Source organism: Ambystoma mexicanum, chromosome 2q (assembly GCF_040938575.1).
Source record: "Ambystoma mexicanum isolate Mex_15411 chromosome 2q, UKY_AmexF1_1, whole genome shotgun sequence".
Taxonomy (NCBI): Eukaryota; Metazoa; Chordata; class Amphibia; order Caudata; family Ambystomatidae; genus Ambystoma; species Ambystoma mexicanum.
The window spans coordinates 6,994,086-7,012,985 of record NC_090924.1 but is presented as its reverse complement, the minus strand read 5'-3'; the positions used below and the strand labels follow the sequence as shown (position 1 = coordinate 7,012,985).

At 44.0% G+C, this 18,900-nt stretch overlaps 1 protein-coding gene across 1 annotated transcript in view; it reads left to right on the top strand.

Annotated features, from left to right (window-relative positions):
* RGS11 (regulator of G protein signaling 11) overlaps positions 1-18,900 on the top strand; it is a 4,320,935-nt gene that overhangs the window by 334,368 nt on the left and 3,967,667 nt on the right. Inside the window, exon 2 of the mRNA XM_069646770.1 lies at positions 6,462-6,558. Within this exon, the coding sequence (XP_069502871.1) occupies positions 6,462-6,558 (97 nt within the window). The remainder of the gene's footprint in view (positions 1-6,461; positions 6,559-18,900) is intronic.

Genomic DNA, 18,900 nt, shown 5'->3' with positions numbered 1-18,900 from the left:
GTTCGTAGCACTGCAGGGGATTTTGGCAAATTTACTGCAATTAGTAATTTTACCGCAGTAAATCTGCTGATTTTGTATGGTAAAGTGGAGTATTTAGTTCCAGTGTGATGCTGGATGCAAATCATCCACTTCAAGATCAACGCAAAGTTTGGTTCTGCAGAAAAAATTGCAGTAATTCCGTTAGCACCAAAGAAATTGTGGCAACAAATTATCAGCAGTTTTTACCACACCTCCAAACATTTATTTTTTCCTACGTTAACTATTGCAGTAAATGTGCTTTATCTGTGTGCAGAACTGAGTAGGATTAGTCCATAGTGGCTTCCCATACTGTGAATTATATAAATGTTATAGTGTTATTTTATCTTATCTTTCATTCAACAAAGTGTGTCTTAGTGTGAGTGAATAACAAACTATGTTATTTTTGTACATACCTGTATGGTGCCTTTAACTTGCTTTATCTGTGAAGGTGTTGACTACACTACTCAACATAACACACTCCCTCCTTAATTCTGCCTGTCTGCTCATTCTTGATACCATATGAGAATGGTTAAGTTTAACTTTGGTTGAAACAACCCTGTTGCCTCAGGCTGGTTCTCCAAGTCATATCAGATGAAGATGCTTTGAAAAACCTTCCTAAGAACAACCAATGTCATTTTTGCACACCTTTATTCTTGTTAGTGATAGTTATGTTATGTTATGTTATTTGGCATTTATATAGCCCCTTATGTATCATTGGTATGATCTGAAAGCGCTGGTAGGTTGAACGCCCTCGGGAACCGCAGTTCAGTCAGTAGAGAGAGAGAGTGTGGTATGGTGCGTGGGTGCACCGGATATGTGTGCAGCTGGTGTGGTTGTTGCATGATAGCTGCTTCTTAGCGGTAGGTGTGGTGCTGAGGAAATCAGTTGGATGTGTTCAGTCTGGAGAGAGGACACCCAGACTAAGTTATGGCTGCGTTAGGCCTGAGGAGACGCTTACACTAGCCGTAAAGTGCTCAGCTAGCTGTGTTTTATTAGGATGATCTTTCAAGAAGGAATTGAAGACTTTTTTATTTGTCTGACCTATTGAATATAAGGATTTCTCCAATAGTGCCGCATCATACCACAGGGGACAGTGGAATAATTTGCAGAGGAGTTCTAGGGTCTTTATCTCTAATCTTGTCCTCATTTGTGCTGTTTGTCTTTTTTGTTGTCTGCGCCTTTATGCCCAAGGGTCAATAGTGCGCATAACAAATGTAATGTAATGTAATGATGTGGATTTTGTGGGGTCATGTCATTATGAGAACAGCTAGACTGAATGTGTTATAGTACAGCTGTGTTCTAGTTGAATGATGGTGTATAAGGGAGAGTAAGCATAGTAGTGTGATATGGTGGTTATCAGTAAAGCGCCTGCGATCAAGCACGAGAGAAGGACAGGGGGCGTACATTAGGCACAACTTCTAAGTTCAACAATAAATGTGAGACATGATATCATTCACAAGTCTATCTAAGTGCGGGATATGCTATCATCACAATTCCAATTAAGTGAGGGATATGCTACAATCACAATTCTCTCTAGATGAGGCACATGCTATCATTTACAATTCCATCTAAGAGTGGCACATGCAATCATTTATAATTCCAACTTATTGTGGGATAATGCTACCACTCATAATTTTATCTAGATCAGGCACATGCTATCATTCACCATTCCATCTAAGTGTGGCGCAGTGATAGTGTGTGCAGGTACACAAAACAGCTTAGGTATGTACAGGCAGAGGGAGAGAGGAACACATTTATGGCAGGATCCTGGGAAAGTGGTAGGCAAGGCGAGAGTCTTTCATTTTAAAGTAGTAGCAAAAGTGATTGCATCTATGAGTTGATGAATGCCTCAGGTCAGTAAATAATAGGACGTGGAAGCAAGAGGTGGAGTAATAAAGATTACTGGTATGTAATCTAGACGTCACTTCTACTAAATGAGTCATTCTTTGTCCAATATGTTGAGAGATTGTTATCAACTCTTCTGTCAGTTTCAATGCCCTCCCTGTTCTATAGTGAAGATTACCCCTGCATACTGCACAGGGATACTTTATTCTATTAAGGACAAAGAGGCAAGCATTATGCTTCAACTTCTTTACTACTACTCTTCAGCAGTTTCAACAAAATAACAGAAAGAACAACTCAAAAGGATCTCAACCACTTATTTTCTTTTTTCTTTCTCTTAAAACTACATTTCCCTCTGTTCTATGCATATCTGTATTCATTGGCAGTCCCTGCTCCGTCTACATGTCACTTCCTGTCCATCACTCCTCCTCTTCTTTGGATGCTCAGAAGTTATCCATAGCTGTATTCTTCAACTAAACGAAGGTTCCAAAAAAACTCAGGATATTCTGCTGCATCCTATCACTCTCTCTGTGCTATGTCGCAGCTCATTCCATCTCGCTCAGTTAGACTTCTGATCATCTCCTGTGGAGCACACAAGGCAAACATCGTTAGGGTGTAAGAAAATGCACTGTCCCTCAAGTCATAATGAAACATTCCTATGTTATGCTCCATACAGTGTATGCACTGTGTGGAAAATTAATGCTCGCCTCCTTGTCTTTAATAGAACCAAGACTCCCTGTGCTGTATGCAGGGGTAATCTTCATTCTATGTCAAGACCGGAGACAAATATTATGCTTGTTCAAAGCTTCCCATTATTGCTGTCGCCAACACTTGGATCGGCTTAAAGTAAAAGGTCTTAAACACACTATTGCTGGGCCAGTCACCTGATTGCATAATATCCTGTGGTGTCACCCCTGCTGTGAAAGCTTTTGAGGCCATAGCTCCTCTTACTGAATGTGCCCCAAATCTTCTCAAGTCAATACGTGCTAACTGCATAATTTCTCACACCCACCTGGCGATGGTGGCTGTCGCTGCTGCCTGGTAAGGCTTCCTAGGCGCTATCAAGAGTTGGGTGATACCAGATGGCCTTGTCTCTGCTGTTATATCCTCATACTCTCTGATACATGCTACTACGCACCATTTCAGGTGACATAGTAAGTAGGGATAAGAGATAGACGTGGACATCATCTTTGTTCTCCTAGCTAGTGTGAATGTCATCCTGTCTGGCCCAAAAGTCTTCCTGTTCACCTCTAGGGCCCTGACGTCTGCCATTTGTCTGCACGATACCAGACATAATTGCATGACTAGTTTACCTGACAATTTCTTTAAGGATAGCACTATCTTCACGTCCCATAATTGTAAATATTTTGGTTCTGGAGGCACTCTGAACCGGGTTCCCTTTATGAGATCACTACAGCTGGATGTTCTGCTACTGGAACCCTGTCTACGGGTAGGTGTCCCGCTAATATCGCTGACCTATAGACACCAATGGTCCTGACAGCCTTCACGTCCTGTAACAGGTGTGCCTGGAAATTAGGGACTGCTACTACAGAGGCATACACTGGATGAAAAGGTCTCCCTCTGCACCAATGGAGCCCATGAACCTGCTACAAGCTCTGCCGCCTGTTTTGAAATGCCTGGCAGTTCCCAGCATTTCCTGATATCATGCACGCTATTAGCGGGAGATTCCCTTTCACTCGCAGAGGATGAAACGACCCCGTAGGGTCCATGAGCAGGTGTTCTTCAGCCGGAAGGATCCGCGGGAGATCCGCGGTCAGCTCCATCATGGTCGAAAACCATACTTGAGACTTCCACATTGGGGCTACTAGGATCAACTCTGCCCCTTCTCGCCGAGTCTTTGCTAGCTCCCTGGTCAGCATTAAGAAGGAGGGGGGGCATAGTGCAGTTACCCTTTCCAATCTTGCACCTGCTCCTCGGGCCGTGGGGTCTAGTCTCCAGCTGAAGTAGCTGCCCTTCTGCACATTCAGCCATGACATGAACAGATCTGTGTGTACTGACCCCACAGATGTTCCAGCTGCTGGAATACCTCTGTGTGCAGCTTCCAGTCGCTGGAGTCCGTCAGCGACCGGGAGTTCCAGTCTGCTACTACGTTGAGCGTACCTGGCAGGTATTCTGCTGTGACTGAAGTCCCCGACTGTAGGCAAAAATGCCACAAGTCCTTGGCCAGCTCTGCTAGGAGTATGGACCTTGTTCCTCCTAGGTGATTAATGTACTTGACTGCTGAGATGTTATCCATCTTCAGCAGAATGCATGAATTTACTTTCCCTTTCATAAACGCTTTGATCGCAAAAGATCCAGCTAGTAGCTCTAAGCAATTTATGTGGAGCTGCAACTCTTTTGCGCTCCATTTCCTGCCTGTCTCTAGCAAGCTGCATCGTGCTCCCTAGCCTACTATGCTGGTGTCCGACTCTAAAACTAGATGGGGGTGGTCTCCAAAGATGGCTCACCCATTCCCAGTGTCCATATTCTTCAACCACTACTCCGGTTCTGTGATGGACTTTCGATCTAGCAGGACCGTCTGGTGATATTTCAGCCCCTGCACAGGTGTTTTATGTTCAGTCTTTGCAGGGCTCGATAATGTAAGTGCCCTCGGAATATGGCTTGAATACATGATGCTAATAATGGTACTATTCTCACTAGGACTCTTAGAGATATCACCTGCCTGCTCAGGCATGCTTTGATTTCTTTCTTGATGTCTCGGATCTTCCTGACTGGCAACTCTATTGTCATTGACTTGGTGTCCAGCACGAAGCCCAGGAAGTCTAACATTCTTGATGGGGTCATGTCTGATTTCTCCTGATTCACTAGAAATCCTAGCAAAGCTAGGAGCTCATTCACCCATGTAATCTGGTATATCAGAACTTCTCTGTTGTCTGCCAGTAGTAGCATGTTATCTGGGTTATCTAGGTATATGATCATACAGATCGCCTTCTCCCTGATCACTGCGGCTACTAGTCTCATGAGCTTGGTGTCTGAGTGCATTGTCTTGAGCTGCCAGAACTTCCCTCCCAAGTCAAATGCCAGGAAGGGTTGGAATTCTGCCTCAGCCGGTACTGTGAGATAGGCATTTTTCAGGTCTATTCTGGTCAACCAGTCTCCTTCCTTTAAAGTGTCTTGCAGCTGGTGTATACCTTCCACCTTAACACCAAGCCATTCAATTCTTTCAGGTTTATGACTGGCCTCACTTTCTCCTTCCTGTGCACCAGGAACATATTGCTTATACATTTTGGGACTGCTGTGCATCGCTCGATGGCCCCTTTCTGCTCAAGCTGATTTAGCTCATAATGTAGGCTCTCATTCTCTGCCCGCGCCATGTGTATTGTGTGTGGGATGAACTCTTGCACTGGCTCTTGCACAAAGGCTAATTGCAACCCTCTGGCTGTTTGCAGTACCCATGCTTCACTGCAAAGCATATGGCAGCACTGCCAAAATTGCAGTGTCCTCCCACCTATGGGTGGGTATGTGCAGAATCTCACCTGTAGCAGGGTCTTGACTGCACGGCCACTGCTGCGTTGTGCTGGATGATCTTATCTTATATATATTTTTCTTTTCTTTTCGTGGCTACCACCTCGTTTCCAGTGTAAAATAGTGCCTCTTTATGCTGGGCTTCACCAGCAGGTGGCTTCTTTATCACTCGTGAGTCAGTCATCACGCTCTCAACGCACTGTGTTGGGCTTATCTTGCCGTTCGCACTAAGCATTCGGAACAAATATTGTTAATCACCTTTGCGCCCGGGTTAGTTTCAAAATCCCTGCATGTGGTCACTGCGTTGCTCCCGTGAGCCACTCCCTCTCAGGCCCCACCCTGCGAGGGAGGGGGCCTGCACGCTCCGTTCCAGCTTGCTGCCGCTTATGCTCCGCCCATGTGTGGGAGGGGGCCTGTGCGCTCCTTCTCTCTCGAAGGGAACATTTCTGTGTTGGAAATACAACACGGATCCCGTTTCCCTTCCTTTGCTCGCTCTTCACGTCATACCGGCTCAGATCCCTGGTGTCTGCATTTATGGCTTGGCGCCTGCTGCGTATTGGTTTCTAGTGAACGCGCTGCGTTCCTACCTATAAAACCACGCTACTGACCGTTTGCGTTCTAATTTAAGCAATGCTGTACTGCCTATTGAGTCTTCTCTTTATACTATTGCTATGACTATGTTAAAACTTCGCTAATATGAAATAAACATGTTTACTCGTTCTGTAATAAGACAGTGCACTTATCCTGCTGAAGAGCAGGAAAAGAAGAGGAGGAGTGATGGACAGGATGTGATATGTAGACAGGGCATGGACTGCCAAGGACTACAGATATGCAGAGAACAGAGGAAAATGTAGTTTTAAGAGAAACAAAAAAGAAAATGAGTGGTCGATATCATTTTCTGTTGTTTTTTCAGTTATTTTGTTGAAATTGCCAAAGATTAGTAGCAAAGAAGTTGAAGCATAATGCTCGACCTCCAGTATTGACATAGCAACTTTCTTTGCCCCGTTCTGTTGTCAGTGACACTTGTTGATAAATTTCAGTGTGTCTTTCATTTCTCTATTGCTTTATGATAAAAGATAGCACACTCACTGTTTTTGTGTGCTCTTTCTTTTTAGATGGAGCGACTGATCTTGGCAATGCAGGACCCAGATAGAGGCATCAAAATGAGGAACCAGCGGTTGCTGATCACTGTGATCCCACATGTCATGACTGGTGAGTCGCTTATGACAGAGGTCATGTACCCGCCCACACAGGCTGATACACCCGCAATGCTCAAAGAGATTTGGAATGCTAAGTGCAGACTGCTAAGTCCCTCATTCACCCGAGGCCATGGGAGTGGGACATAGAGGGGATGGGGGGGGTTCAAATCCCCCCCACAATTTTAAGTGGGGGGGATACAATGGCATTTATCCCCCCCAGTTTCCCCCATGTGTGTGTGCAGAGTGATGCATGCAAACTTGACTGAGAAGTTTACTTTGCACGCAGTTCAGCTGCTTCAGCAGCAGCAGCGGGAATGTAAGATTCTTGTAACAAGATTAGAATATTGTTACAACAACAAGAACTTGGGCGTCTCCCCTCCCGTAATGCATCCAGTGGTCAAGTGGGTCATCTCATTCCATGTGTTGAACTTTAAATGGTTTCCAGTGTTAAACAGTGCTGGGCTATTAAAGCTTCTTCCCACTCAAAATGTTTCTGTTGAGTAGGGCGGATGGGAGGGCATCGAGTAGCAACAGTGTGATGTGAAGAGTCGCACTTGGTACAGCAAACAACGCGCCCTCGCAGTCCAATATGGGGCCCCCATTCCGGTCTACGTGTGTGACAGTTGTTTAAGAATGATATTTTTGACATGTATTTTTTCAGGTACATGCGATTGGCTGCAATGTAGATAAAAGCCTATCTGTTTGACAGTGATGCCAATGCTTCAAGATGACACATTACCACAGAAGCTCAGTGAAAAGCACGAAGGGTGGCGGGCGAAGGGCGGGTTTATCTAAAAGTGGGCATGTGCACACTGCATTGGTGCCAGTAAAAATCCAGTGGAAAAGCATTTACGTTGGCGCTAATGAAATTGGACTGTTGATCGCCCCAAATATGAAATGCAAATTGACACTGTTCTTTCTTGTTGGTAGGTAAATGTACGTTTTGTGTCTGAAGAGGGCTACATTTACCTGTAGGCTGTTTTCAGTTATTTAGGTATAGTTATCCCTGAGTGCAGGCCGGGTTGCGGCGCTGGCGGGGCGCAGCATGCATCGGGTTGGAATGGGGAGGTGGGAGGTGTTGCTTTCTGGCTAGAGCGCAATTCTGTTTATAATGCGGGCGGGCAGTGGGTCCAATGGAAAACGGGAGAGCTTCACAGACAGTTCATGTAGAGGCGGACCAGCCGGGTAAAGGGACCAGTGGGGTAAAGCCAGGCACGCAAGTGTGAAATGTCATAGTGTTGTGAGTATATCACTGGCCCAGGCTTTGATGTCGTTAAGTGATTGCAAGAGTTGTGGTCTTGTGGACCCAAAGCCGACTTGCCCACATAAGAGCTTTGTATGATCCTGGGCAGATCTCCTCAGTACCCTTATCTGCCAAAGATGGTGCGGTCCTAGAAAGAGGCTTGTAGCTGTTTTAAGCACCAAGTAAACTAGAGGCATTCACACAAGTACCGGACCAGCCCCCACCCTACCTGTCGCTGCTGGTTTTGTGCAGTCAGGTTGGTGTTGTAAACCCAGCTGTAATTCATGACATTAAAGACAATGATTTTGGCGGTGCTGTTATTAGACTCTGAAAATAACTCTGCCCTGGAAAACATCCGGCAGGTACATCTCATCCAGTGCCAGGTCGGCTGGCATCAGCAGCAGCAGGAGCCCCTATGCCCTGCACACCATCGTGTTACTCTGTGGTGGGTTTCTGCATGGATCTCCCTGCCTTACCTTGCCAGAGAGATGCTCCGCACGCTGCCAGGAGCTTTTAACTGCAGGCCTGTGACAGCCCTGCTCACAAGTGCTGCCTCCCCCGGCAGATAAGGATGGATTCATCACTGATTGAATGAATGGATAACCCGGACCATCATTGAACCATCCATGTACAAACCTAGAGGAGACAGGACATGTTTAGTTACCTCTGGTGTCCCTTCCTTTGATGGGGAGGGGCTGAGACAATGAGCTCGCTGTGTGTGCCATCCTTCCATTTACGTAGAGAAAGGGGCCATGCAGATACATGCAGACGGAAATAAATCATGTCCTTATTTTCCCTATTGATAATATACAGAAAAAAGTTTGGTAAAGGCACTAGGACCATGGATGCTGCCAGTCTTGGACAGCTAGTGATGGCGAGCATCCTCCTTCTCCCCCAGCCCTGAGTTAATGCAGCACACTTGGAGGTGGGGGGGTGGGATTTGAAGCTGTTTCTGAAATTGCATTTACTGAATGTCGCATGACACCATCCATCATACATACATAAGTCGCATATGGTGGACGTGTTTGAAAGTGCAGGCATTTTATCGGAACGAGGTGGACATTGGCAATGACAAAAGTCAGGTCAGCCAGTCATAGTTGCACTAGTCCACTAGGACCTTCTACTTGTTCTGAAAGCAAGTAGTAAGCAACTGCATGTTGTACCCTGTGTCGAACCTAATGGTTGTACCTAATGTATAATGAAGACCTAACTCTATTAATACCAAGAAGTGATGCATGAAAAGCTTATAGTTAATCATAGCTACTCAGAATCCCTCTGGGTCACTTCAAGTAATTAATTATTTAGCTCATCACCAAAGCCATTACCAAACAGGACCAACCTGAACCATATGTCAAACAGTAGGAGTCCTGCTGCTCCCCAGCACAGGAAGCCATGAAATCAGAGAGATGTACTTGTAGTTATTGCAGAAAGCCTCATGCATTCCATTGACACAGGACAACTTATACCGTACACCACCCAAAAGAGATATTTGTATGGTACAATGTTACTCTAACCCTGCCAGGGAAAAACAAACATGTGCATGGCACTCCACTGTCCCCCATCCCCTTGTGGGTCTGTGGACCCACCACATGGTCTATTAAATTCACTGACAAATTTCACAGATGTGTTTTCCATGAAAATGGTATCATCCAACCATCGGGGGGAAATGGCATGCACTTGACATCCCTGCGGTGAAGATGTACACCCTTTTCAATTTGTATTTTTAGTGCTTTATAAAAACCAAAATGGCATCCTGACTAATCACGTTTTAACCAACCTTTTTGTTTAAATACAAAACCGCTTGAATGGGTTGCCACAATAGGATGCAAAGTTCGTGGTTGGTGCAAATCCACCCAGAGGTGTTTCTGTTTGCTATCAGACAAAGCAAAAATCTCCCATGTAGTTGAATGGAACAACATAATTTTAAACCTTGCAACAAAATGTGAAGTGGAACTTTTCGAACAGTTTCATCAAACCACACTTAGGTTATTAGCCTACCAAAAAGTGCAAGCTTAGCTACACAGTCACCCATCGCCAACTTACTGTTAGTCACTCCTTTCAGCAACCCGTTGCATACTATCACTTTAAAAATAAATCATCGGTATAACGGAAAAAGTGGAACAGTTGGCCACAGGATCTGATGCAGGAGCGGTGGACTGGCATATAGTAAGCTTTAGAGATTTCCTGGTAGGCCTCTGCACCCTGGGCGTCTTTTGTGTGGGAACCTAATGAATTTTCTAATTTTCCCATAGGAAAAGGGCCTGCTGAAAATGTGTAATATAGGGCCACTTTGAAAATGGTTCCAGGACCTTTTTTGGTTCCCAGTCCACCCTGATCTGATGCGCTGTTGGGCAGTTCTGGCTGAAGGCTGTGGGTGCCGCTAAAATACTAATTTTAGCATTTAATGTATTAATCGTTGCTGTGGATTATTCGTTGTTATTGCACAAGGCATGCATATGTTTAATCTCACTTGTCAACCGAAACTCCAGTTCATGGTCCAGACTCTGATTGTACCCATTATGTAAACTGTATAACCTAAACCATATAAAAGACACTATTCACTCGATCTAGCATCCAAAACGTTTTAACTCTTTGCAAGTTTTCCTCCTGTGCTTGTGTTCAATACTCTGTAGCTTTATTTTCTTTTGGCGGAGGGAGCATAAAGGCTTTTATTTTTCGACATGTTTCAACCTTCGAACACCCTATATTTTATGACAGTTTATAAATGTATCTATTTCCTAAAGCAGAGGTCCTAAACCAAACATGACTGTGTGTAGGATTTCATTTAGTATAAACATACCAACAGTGCCCTGTGTGATGATATATGTGATTTAATACGTACTGATATTTTAATTTTGTGAAAAGTCGAGTTCTTTGACTAAAAAACAATAAATAAAAAAAGAAAAGTCCCAAGGTGTCCCCTGTCCCCCCCCCCAGATTTTATGGGTCTCCTACGCCCCTGCCCGAGGCAACTATTCCAATGTAAAGACAGCGGGGCAAATTCTCATTTTGTTTGTGTGCCGAAAATGTTTAGATGCGCTAGCCCATCGCATCATTTGAGCTCAACAAAGATGCACTCTAGCCTGAAAGGGTAATTGTGCAAATCGGCGGACATTTATGCTAATTTTGAAGCACTTTCCTTTCCTTACTAAAAAAATGTGATGCGCATTGAAATGTGCTGAAAACAAAGACATTTTCTCCATCTGCTTGAAACAGGTGCAGGGAGATGCGAATTTCATGATTGCATGACAGGTTAATTCCTGACCTTGTCATACTTTGTTTTTAAGTAGAACAATATCGCTATGACCAACCAGTGCTCTCCCATTTGCAATTCATTCCCTCAAACAGGGAAAGAAATGCTTTTTTCTTTTAATAGTGAAATGTGCTGCCAGCACTTGTGTGGGTTCTGGGAGCTAGTCATCCATTAGTGTCAGAGGTACAGTCCCATCACAAATGCCAGGGGACTGCACAGCACCCCACTGATATGGCCAGGTCACATCTCAGGGTGACATGCACATTTCTACAACTAGTGCAAATACATAAAAAAGTGCATCCTCTCCACCTGTAGTTTTTGAGAATTTGCCCCAGAAACGTTATATCTATATTATTAGGAGCACCACTTTTAGAAAATGTCTTTCTTTACTCGATTTGTTGCAGTGATGTATGTTGTTATATGCAGTTACCTGGTATAATTCAATCATGAAGTAAAGCTGTTTTCTGGGTTGGAAACTATGGGTGAGCTTTGCTCTTTTTTGTTTTCTGTAACACTTAAGAATATGGTGGAGAGCATTCATCAGCGAGGGCGACTTTTTTATGCCCTTATCTCTCATTTTTCTTTCTTCATCTGTATCTATTTTGATATTTTCCTCTTATTTATTTTCCTTCATCCATGCATGTGCTGCGTTGCTTATGCTCTACGTTGTTGACACCCATGACTTCAGATATTACTTATGTGTCGTATATATAAAGCCAGTCGTGCCACATGACCTCAGTTCCATTTTCCTGTGCACTCAGCATGCTACTTTCGAATACCACTGCTAAACCTAGCAACTAAAACTAAAAAATATGCCTTATACACAAAATACCTTGGGCTTTAAGCCCTGCAGAGAGAGAGCGGGAGACAAATGTCCTTGTCTAACACCCATAAGGTGTCCCTCTGGTGCCTGAGCCTCAACCATGACATAAAGAACAGCAGCGCCTGTAAATCCATGCATCCCAACAACGTGCCACTAAACGTGTCACCAACCTCTGCAATGCTGGAAAAATTCTCCAACTTTGGAACCTTCTACCAAGTGATCCAAGCAATGGAGAAGGAAACGGATGAGACCAGTCCACATGATGAAGCAAAACAAGGCAAGAAGAAGAAGCGCAGCAAGAGGTCCTGATCCCCCACAGATTCTTGAAAATGGCACTCTTGCGCTTTCTAGAGGAAGATACACCAGCATGTACTTCAGAGATTTTGATAGCTAAGAGGAGTCACAACCTACCAAGGAACAGCTGCCATTCCCCAACAGTTCCTCCACTGCAGAGCAGTCAGAAGAGTCCAAACACAGGATGCTTGGCATGCTTGCAAAAGCACTAGTGCTGACACCTTCGATTTCGGTAGCAGTGGTGGTGCCAGAACCCAGTGCTCCTTTTAAGGCCAGCTAAGTCACGTCTTAACTCTGTAGCAATATACTTGCAGGCTATGTTCAGCCCCCAGTTGTGGAGATGAGGCCTCTGGGCAAGGCTCCTCAGCTCCGGTTTCAGCACCAACAACTTCCAGGACCCCGCTTTGTAAATGATGTGCTAAATCTTCAGTGAGGAAGATGTATTTTATTTAACATGTTTTTGAATGCCATAACTAGGCCACAGAGCATCAGAGCACTGTACAATTTGAACAAATATAACAGAATAATATAGCTATAGATTCAAAATAAATTACTATAACCTCAAATCATCTAACCAATTTTAAAACATAGCATCATGAACATTTCGGATGTCACAAAATATTTAAATGAAACATTTAATCATTAATTCAAATGTAATTACAAATTCTCTAAAATATTTCCTAAAAGAAAGTCTGCCAGTTCCAGGCTTTTAAAAGCTTCCTTAATTTCAAGTAATCTTTTGATCAAATGTAATTCTTTAGGGAGCGCATTCAATAGCTTTAACGCCATACCGGAAAAAGATAGATTCATGGTGGCAGAGCATTGAAAACTAGGATCCTCAAGAAGGAATGACTCTCTTCTGCATAGCCCTTTCAAGTCTCTTGATATTTTTGATTTCATAGCCAGGTAGTCAGGAGAAAGTATAGTGCTTTGTAGACAAAACAAATGACCTTAAAAAAGATCCTTTGTTCGATGGGCAACCAATGTAACTTCTTTAACATTGGTGATATGCAATCAAACTTCCTTGCCCTAGAGAACAGTTTTGCTGCCGCATTGAAAACTGTTCTCAGTGGTGCAAGTGAAGATTTGGGTAAACCCATTAATAAAGAGTTTCCAAAATCAATTTGCGACAGGACCGATAAATGGACCAAAAGCGAGTTGTTGAGGGATTAAAGAGAGTTGTGAGTCTAACGTGAAACATAGAAACTCTGCTTTAAGAGCATAATGTTTTTGGGGCACCTAAGATATTTGGTTCTTGAAAAACTTTAGGCAGCACAGGATCCGGTTTCGAATGGGAAAACATGAGAAATTCTGTTTTTGAAGTGTTTCATTTCAAAAAGTGAGAGGCCCCTTGTGAGGATGCAATGGCAGAGCACCGAAAGGAGAGTGAAACATTCCATCAGAGCCAGAGAGTACAGCATTCGAGAGACGGTCGAGGGAATTGTTAATCTGGAGGGAGTGTGGCTGGCAGGACGGCAAAGGAGTGGAGAGGCCAGCACAGGTGTGAATGTTGGGAGAAACGTTATATTGAGAGCCGTGTTTTGTTTTGGTGGGTGTGTCTGGGCTGCAGAAGAAGAGAGGCGAGGAAGAGCAAGTAGGAGAGGACGAGACGGAGATGAACGCCGCCAGTGAAGCATTTCGGTGGGTCTACTGAACAAGCCAGGAAAATCCATAAGAAAACAGGCTGCGACAGAGGTCTGAGAAGGCATAACTCGACGATTTGTAAATGCGGAAGGCCGCCACCGAGGGAGAAGTTGAGCCTGCATGAACATGCTATGCTTGTTTGTTTGTTTGTTTGTTTATTTATTTGTAATGTGCGCCAGACCAAAGGGTAACCGGGCGCAGAGAAGAGAATATCCAAAGCTTACAATGTTACATAGAATTACAGTGTTACAAAGAATTACAATGTTACATAGAGTTACAGTGTTACATAATTTACAGTGATAAAGAGAAGGTATGTACAGACTTAGCAGGGAGGCATTGCTATAAAGCGAGGCAGTCAGTTGTATACAGTGTTACTAAAATTATTTACAATTGTGAGATATCTCTAATAATACATATATACATTCAGATAAAGTAGCATAACACAAGTGTCTATCAGTACCTTACATATTTTTGTCATTGAGGTGTTTGGTAAGATTCATTCTAAAGTGTAAGAAAGGTTGGTCTGTTCTCAAGTTGTGTGGCAGGGCATTCCACCATTTAGCGGCTAGCACAGGGAAACTGGTGCCGCCAATTTTAGCAAGTTCAAATCTAGGAATTACCAAGCAGTTGGAGTTGGGGGTTCTTGTCGGTCTACTGGAGATTTTTCTTTTTATTTTGTCCATCAGGTAGCTAGGAGCAGCGTTGTTGAGGGCTTTGTGCGTCAAGGAGAGCATTTTTAGATGGATTTTGTTGTCGGTGGAGAGCCATTTGTATTGGTGTCTGATAGAAGAGATATGTTCCCTTTTATTTATGCCTAGAGCAGCTCTGAGGGCATTATTTTTGTAAGATTTGTAGCCTTTTGGTGATAGTTTTGTTAGCACCACTGTAAAGGGCATTACAATAATCAAGTCGGGATAATATTAAGGCTCTCGCTAGGATCATACAACTATTGTTAGATAAGAAGGGTTTGCCTGCTCTTATTAATTTACAGGTATAAGCTGTAGTGGAAGCTAAGGAGTTAACTTGTTTGGTGAAAGACATGGTGGAATCGAGGTAGAAACCTAGTGTTTTTACTTCTCTCGAAACCTTAATGCTATTGCCATCTATATTAAACATGGAGTAGTCCTTGCCGAACTGGTTGATATTGGCCTGCGTGCCCAGGATAATCAGCTCGGTCTTATCATCATTCAGGCATAGGCCATGGGATGCCATCCATGCCTGAATAATGAGGTACACCCTATTCATCAACTCCCTGTCCTTGCTGTGATCCCCAGAAAGCGGGAGGAGAATCTGTGTATCATCTGCATAGTTAGTGTAGGTGATACCTAGAAGGTCAAGATCATCGAAGAGGGGTTTGGTGAATATGTTGTATAGGGTCGGTGAGACACAAGAGCCTTGAGGAACTCCACATATGATTGGTGAAGGGTCGGCAGCTGCCGAAGACTCTCATTGTTCTCTCGCTCAAAAAGGATTCAATCCATTTAGTGGCATGGGTGGAGAAGTGTGCAGCAGTGTCCAAGTGTTTGCAAAGGACCTTGTGGTCCGCTAGATCGAAAGCAGCTGAGAGATCAAGTAGAAGGAGGAGTGCTGTCTTACCTATGCTAACTGCGGAACACCGCCACTGAGGGAGAAGTTGAGCCTGCATGAACATTCTATTCTAAATGCGGAACACCACCACAGAGGGAGAAGTTGAGCCTGCATGAATATGCTATGCTAAATGCAGAAAGTCGCCACCGAGGGAGAGGTTTAGCCAGCATGAACAGGTGACTATTGATGCGGAACGCCACCACCGAGGGAGTAGGTAAACCTGCATGGTCCAGCTAGGGTATGCGCGGAACGCCACTAACGACAGAGCCTCCGGCATGAACAAAAGTGGGCCTTTCCTTCTTAAGGGAATACCAAGCTAGTTATTTGAAAGAGGGACCGGGGGGAGGGGAGAAATATGGTCGATGTGAAGCAACAACAACCAGGAATGAGAACGGACCACGGGATACCCAAAAGTTAACGATGTGCTGTAATAAAATAAAAACCACGTTAAATACGCACTTGGTCTCAGAGTACTTCTTCTTGCAAACCCCAGGGGGTGGCACCCATCAACTCTATTTATCCAGATTGCCCTGTCCCTCATGGGTTGGAACCTATGAACACTAGAGAATGTTTACAGGCAGCATATATTCTGAGAACTTTGGCTTTCAACTTGTGTGACCTCTGTGGATTGGACACATCAACAGTGCTTGATTTTATGCAAGCAGCTGCATACGAAAAAAGCCATTGTATCCTTCTAGAAGGCAATAGCCAAGGAGACACCTGAGCTCTCAGCCCTGTCAAAGCCTCTGGTCCAGTATGACCTAGAGTACATTCCGGAACAAAGTCGGCCCAGAGGAATACTTCTGCAATTCAGCCTTTCCACGCATCCCACTCTGGAAAGCCTGGTGGTCCAGGCCTCCTCTGTGGGATCCAAGGTAACTACATTTCCACCCCTAATCTCAGAGAGGGAGAAAAAAAACTTGATGTCCCGAGTTGCAAATTTCTTTCCTCTGGCAGTCTGGCTTTGGGCTTCAAAAATGTTTCCACACTTTGTAGAGTAACATCTCTGAAACAGATGAGAATTTCTCCATAACATAGATAAAGGGGAGTATTGCTTCTTTAATTGATAATGGCAGAGATGGCACGGCAGATCTTAAAATCAGGCCTGGGCATGCCTGATTGTGTGGCTCATTCAATGGGCACTGGGACTGTGCTTCTGAGACATTCTTGGCAGAGGGCATAAGGGTTCGTCCTAGAGGAACAAATCAAACTCCTAGATATGTTGTTTGACAATGATTTCCCATTGGACTCTAGGGCTGATAAGTGCTTGGTGAATTTTAAAGCTTCACGGTCCTTGGGGTTAGCCTTTCATCAGTCTTCTGTCCCTATGCCTTCCCTATGATTCCAGTCATCCTTCAGGTTCTGAGGATAATGCATAAGTTCGGGAGCCACCCTGTTTTTGATCACTCTGGACTGGCCCTGGAGGATGTGGTACCTGGAACTTTTGGACACGCCTGTCTGCTCTCCCTGATACCCCACAGGGAGAGTGCACCTGCTCTCCCATTTGAATGGACGTGTCCTCCACTCAACCCTGAGCTGTCACATCCTTCATGGTTGTCTGCTGAGAGGTCAAAGGCCAAGGAGTGGGATCTGTCTGATGGTGTCCTTGTGTATTCCTTGACACCAGGTGGCCTGCAGCCAAGTCCATCTATGCTTGTAGGTGACCTACGTTTTCAACTTGGTGCCTCAGGAAAGTTGTGGACCCTCTCTTCTGTACGACCTCTGCATTTCTCAATGTTCTGCTTTCAAAGGCCCATTATATCCTTAAGATGGGCACTGTGAAGAGGTACCTATCCCCTAATTCTATCTTGAAAAGGACCCCTAAACAGGGCTTGTTATTTTTCATACCAACTGTCATCTAGTTGTTACAGGGATTGTGTACCAATATTCCATCATGCATGTTCATTGTCCGTCCATGGGATTTAAATCTTGTATTAACCTTTTTTTTGGCAGTTGCATTTGAACCTTAACATTCCTGCCCCTTGAGGTTGTTCACCATGGAGTTGATTTTCCTGACTCCCACCACCTTCTGGTAGGTAATTAAATAATAGTGATCAGTCCTTTTCTATTAATCATCCATACCTTTCTTCTGCAAGGAGAAAGTTATTTTGGGAGGGAGACTATCATTCTTTCCCATGGTTGTGTCAGATTCCATCTGTAAGGTGGCTACATGGGCTTCTCTGCATCTCTGCACTTATTCACCAAACATTACTGTCTGGATAATTTGTCAGAGCAGGATGCTCTCTTTGATCATGTAGAGCTCCAGAGTTTCCTAGTGTAGAGTTATTTCCACACACAGCACCCTCCTCCAGGTTCTGTACTGCTTAGGAAGTCACCTTAGAATGATTTATCTGTGTGAGAAAAGAATTCATTAAAAAAAGATCGACCTTCTTTTTAAAAATAAATGTATTTGTCCCTCTGGTAATACAACCTTTGCACATAAAACAGAAAGATTATTACAAGATTACATAAAATTGCAGCATTAATCACCTTATAAATAGAAGTACAACAGGTTAAAACGGATGCTCATTAGTACATAGAAATCAAAAGATTAAAACCATTAAAACATTGGTACAAGTCTCAAAATCAAATTAAATAGTATTAAGACCTTGTATGGGAGAAGCCAAATGTCCCCTTATTCAATTGATATAATTAAAACATTAATTGGCCCCACACTAAAGTGAGTTTAGAACAGCGAGGAAGGAAGGGTTTACAGATTGGATAATCTGCCCCTGACACGATTCCAAATGTGGAATGCAGCTGAAGTGACCACCACAAGCGATTCAGCCCCATATAGGGCACTCCAAAACTGTTCTGAGGTGTAATCTAAAAAGAAGGCATAGCCCTTTTTATAGAGTCCTACCAGTGGGCCACAACTGGTAAGCACGTGTCTGGCCGTTTCAACATCCTTGCTAAAGATTCTGCAGATCCGCTCCTCTCTCAGGATACCTATCCATGCTCCTGTATTGCTAAATACAGGGAGATCTAAACAAAGGTATACAATGAGGCAAATCAACAGGGGGAATGAGACGTTGAGACGTGATAAGGTACTTTTGTGGACTATCACTAAGGCCATCGTGGTGCGTGTAACTTTCATACAATTAGTCAGTGAGGTAATATGATCATAATCTACAGTTTTCTTTTTGACAAACCGTAGAGGTGGAACTCAATCAAGGTAGATGGTATAAAAGAAACTCTGATTGCACGACAATGGTGGACCACAGTATGGTCAAGTACAGAGAACCAGGTGCTGCAAGGCCGCCTCTCCTGATGTTGCACGGCGGCCTTCAGGAGCTGATTATCAGTTTCATCTGAAAATTTGATGTCGGCCCACAATCTGCAGACTGCCAATTTCCAGAGGGCCAATAATGATGTTACTCCAAGTTCTAATCTAATGGCCTCTACCGAGGTAGCACCAGGTACACCTGATTTACCTTCTGCAGTGCTCTTTCCAATGGATTAGTCCTACCACAGATTCTTCATTATGAATAACTAGAGTTCTGCAGTTCCT